Source organism: Arachis ipaensis, chromosome B09 (assembly GCF_000816755.2).
Source record: "Arachis ipaensis cultivar K30076 chromosome B09, Araip1.1, whole genome shotgun sequence".
NCBI lineage: Eukaryota > Viridiplantae > Streptophyta > Magnoliopsida > Fabales > Fabaceae > Arachis > Arachis ipaensis.
This window is the reverse complement of record NC_029793.2, coordinates 5,094,950-5,098,088: the sequence shown is the minus strand read 5'-3', so window position 1 is coordinate 5,098,088 and position 3,139 is coordinate 5,094,950. Positions and strand designations below refer to the sequence as shown.

The following is a 3,139-nucleotide window of genomic DNA, read 5'->3' as shown; positions in this document are numbered from 1 at the left end:
AGGATTAAAATATCCAATTTTTTTAATTTTAAGGACATAATAATTCTAATTTAAAATTCCAATGAACTATGATACCCTTCCTCCACATGCAAGATTTTAAAATCCTCCCAAAACAATGCACGGCTAACTTAGCTTTTGTTTTGTCCCTTTCACTCTACCTCTTTGTATCTCTCAACGGCTAAAACTACTTCCATTATACATAATTGACTATATTATATTATATAAATCACTCAATAATACCCTTCTAACACATTACAGCAACAACTAAGAGATTTTTTTGATTGGTTGCAATCGTTGGAACTCAAATCCAAAACCTATAAGTGAGAAAGAAAAGATTATGTTATTTGAGTTATAGCTAATTAGCATTTTACCAAGGTTGAATGATCGAAAATTCGTATATCTTTCCGTGACAAATTGGTAATCCATGAAACACAATAGAAAAATGGTGTAAATGGTATCTTTGTTTACCTTATTAATGTCACAAAAATTACAAGTTATTACTACAATTACAATCTTTTTCAACATTAAAAATATCGAAATTTTCAGCAACATAAATCCATCATTTATGTGAGACCAGAACTTACCTTGATCCAAGTGGGAGTTTTAGGGTATTTAGATTTTTTTTTTTTTTTAGAAGAACAAAGATAATAAGAAATATTGCAAAAAACTATAAGATATTGACTTAGACACTTAGTCTTTGTTTGATTAGAGAGAAATAGAGAAAAATTTTTCCTTTCTTAATTACACATCAAAATTTGCAACGTTTTCCTCCTCTATTTCCCAACTACTTCACTCCTAATAAACAAAGCCTTTAGTATGAAGTCTTTCTCACCATTATATTGGTGGTTGTGCAAATACCGATTAAAATAATGGGAGTAATTATAGGGAGAAAACGACAAAACAAATATAAAAACAAACTAATGGTACTTCATTTATTTAACTATATTATTGACAAAGAATACTAAAATGGACTAAGGATGGTTATCCGACAAGGTACGTTTTAGAAGTGTAAGAGACTCAACCCTCTCAAGTCCAAAACACTGCATAGGCAGCCAATATTAAAGGCTTGCCCCATGCCTTGTGGTTATAAGGTCACATCCTTAAATGAGTTTTTCCATTATGATGAGGTAATTCTAATCCTCGAAAAAAAAAGCCGGGAAAAAATAAATAGGAAATTAGCAGAAAACAAATTAGCAGCAATTCCTTGCCTACTCAAGAGCATAATTTAGAGATGATCAATAATTGCCTTGGTGAACTCGGTTGTCTTTGCTTTGCCTCCAAGATCGGCAGTTCGGTACTTCCCTTCTGCAATTGTGTTGAGGATGGCGTTTTGAATTCGGTCAGCTTTGTCATGGAGATTCAAATGGCGCAACATTGAAACACCACTCAGCAGTAAAGCAGTTGGATTTGCCAAATTCTACACAAGCACAAAGTTTCCTAGGTTAAAACATGTTTGTGACCACTACCACAGAAGTAAATTGACTACAATTACTATTCACAATTTTTTTTGAAGAAGAAAGAGAAGATCAAATTAGTTTTATGAAATCACAGAGGGCAAACTGATATTGAGCACTTTCATGAAACAAGCATTCAAATCCCATATTCTGTAATAAGTTGATGATAAGGTGAACGGATCCATAACAGATAATATAAGGTTGAAAAAGAACATTGCAGCTTACCTTTCCGGCAATATCAGGTGCTGAACCATGTACAGCCTCAGCTAGTGCAATACCTCCCTCACCAATGTTGCAGCTGAAACATGTATGAAATGATGTCAGATGATAAGATTGTAACTTCTAGCTTTTGTTGACCAAAGTGCAAAAATTACCTTGGTGTCAAGCCCAAACCCCCAACCAAGCCAGCACAAAGGTCACTAATAATGTCACCATAAAGGTTTGGCATCACTAGCACATCAAAAAGAGCAGGATTCTTCACAAGCTGTAAATTATAAAAATGAATGAGAGTAATTCCATTTGACCATTTTCAATACTCAAAATGAATTTCCAAATACAGTTGCACCCTAAATCCAAGTTCACAAATATACCATCATGCAGCAATTGTCAATGACAACTTCCTCATACTTTATATCAGGATACTTCTCCGCAACCTCGCGACAGCACTAAAACAAATTTCAAAATAAAAGGTTACTATTAGGATTCACAAATAAAATAAGCTAGATATCTATAGGTAATTTGAACATAACGATAGACCTTGAGGAAAAGACCATCAGTCTTCTGCATAATGTTGGCCTTGTGAATAGCAGATACCCTCTCTCTTCCATGTTCTTTGGCATAGTGGAAAGCATACTCAGCGACCCTTAAACTTGCTTGGCGTGTAATGATTTTGAGACTTTCTACTACACCTCTCACAACCTGTTACACAATAATACTGAAAGATATATTAATCAGAACGTGGTTGATAGTATTTAACATCAACTGTTGTAAAGCTTACCTGATGTTCAAGCCCACTGTACTCTCCTTCTGTGTTTTCGCGGATCGTGATGAGATTTACATTATCGTACCGAGTTTTGTAGCCAGGAAGGCTATAGCAGGGACGAACATTCGCATACAAATTAAGTTCTTTTCTTAGGGTAAGGTTCAACGAACGATGGCCTTTTCCAATGGGGGTGGCCATTGGCCCTTTCAAGCCAACCCGATTTTGCCGAACTGATTCCAAACTTTCCCATGTCAGAAAGCTCTGTGTTCTGGGGTCAATTTCAGTCCCTACATAGTGCTCTTCCCACTCTATGGGCACATCAGCTGCTTTGAATATCTAATCATTGCAATGGTAAGAATTCAGAGTTACAACTAATTCAAAGAATCTACGCAATTCCCTAAGAATATACTAGCAAGTAGACATAAAAAGAACCATATACAGCAAGATACTGAACCTGGAGAAAATAAAAAATCAAACAAGTGAAAAATTCATCATTGGCAACTGCATAAATCAAATAAGTGCACCCACACTTGTATCTAAGTTCTTCCATCATGCATTTACACAGACCTACAAACATTCTATCTTACAACCCCCTTTGAAACAATACTAACTGAGGGAAATATGACCGGGAACAAAACAAATTGAAGCACAGGTTGTTAAAGTGTATCCAAAATAAAACCAAATTAGGCATGCAGCATTCACA

General features: G+C 35.2%; 1 protein-coding gene across 1 annotated transcript in view; it reads right to left on the bottom strand.

Moving 5' to 3' along the window:
- Positions 908-3,139, bottom strand: part of LOC107615988 (isocitrate dehydrogenase [NAD] catalytic subunit 5, mitochondrial) — a 3,117-nt gene continuing 885 nt past the window's right edge. The window contains exons 3-8 of the mRNA XM_016317998.2: positions 2,452-2,772; positions 2,211-2,372; positions 2,045-2,119; positions 1,829-1,938; positions 1,680-1,752; positions 908-1,417 (exon numbers count right to left, since the gene is read on the bottom strand). Coding sequence (XP_016173484.1) covers positions 1,226-1,417; positions 1,680-1,752; positions 1,829-1,938; positions 2,045-2,119; positions 2,211-2,372; positions 2,452-2,772 — 933 coding nt within the window. The 3' untranslated portion in view covers positions 908-1,225. The remainder of the gene's footprint in view (positions 1,418-1,679; positions 1,753-1,828; positions 1,939-2,044; positions 2,120-2,210; positions 2,373-2,451; positions 2,773-3,139) is intronic.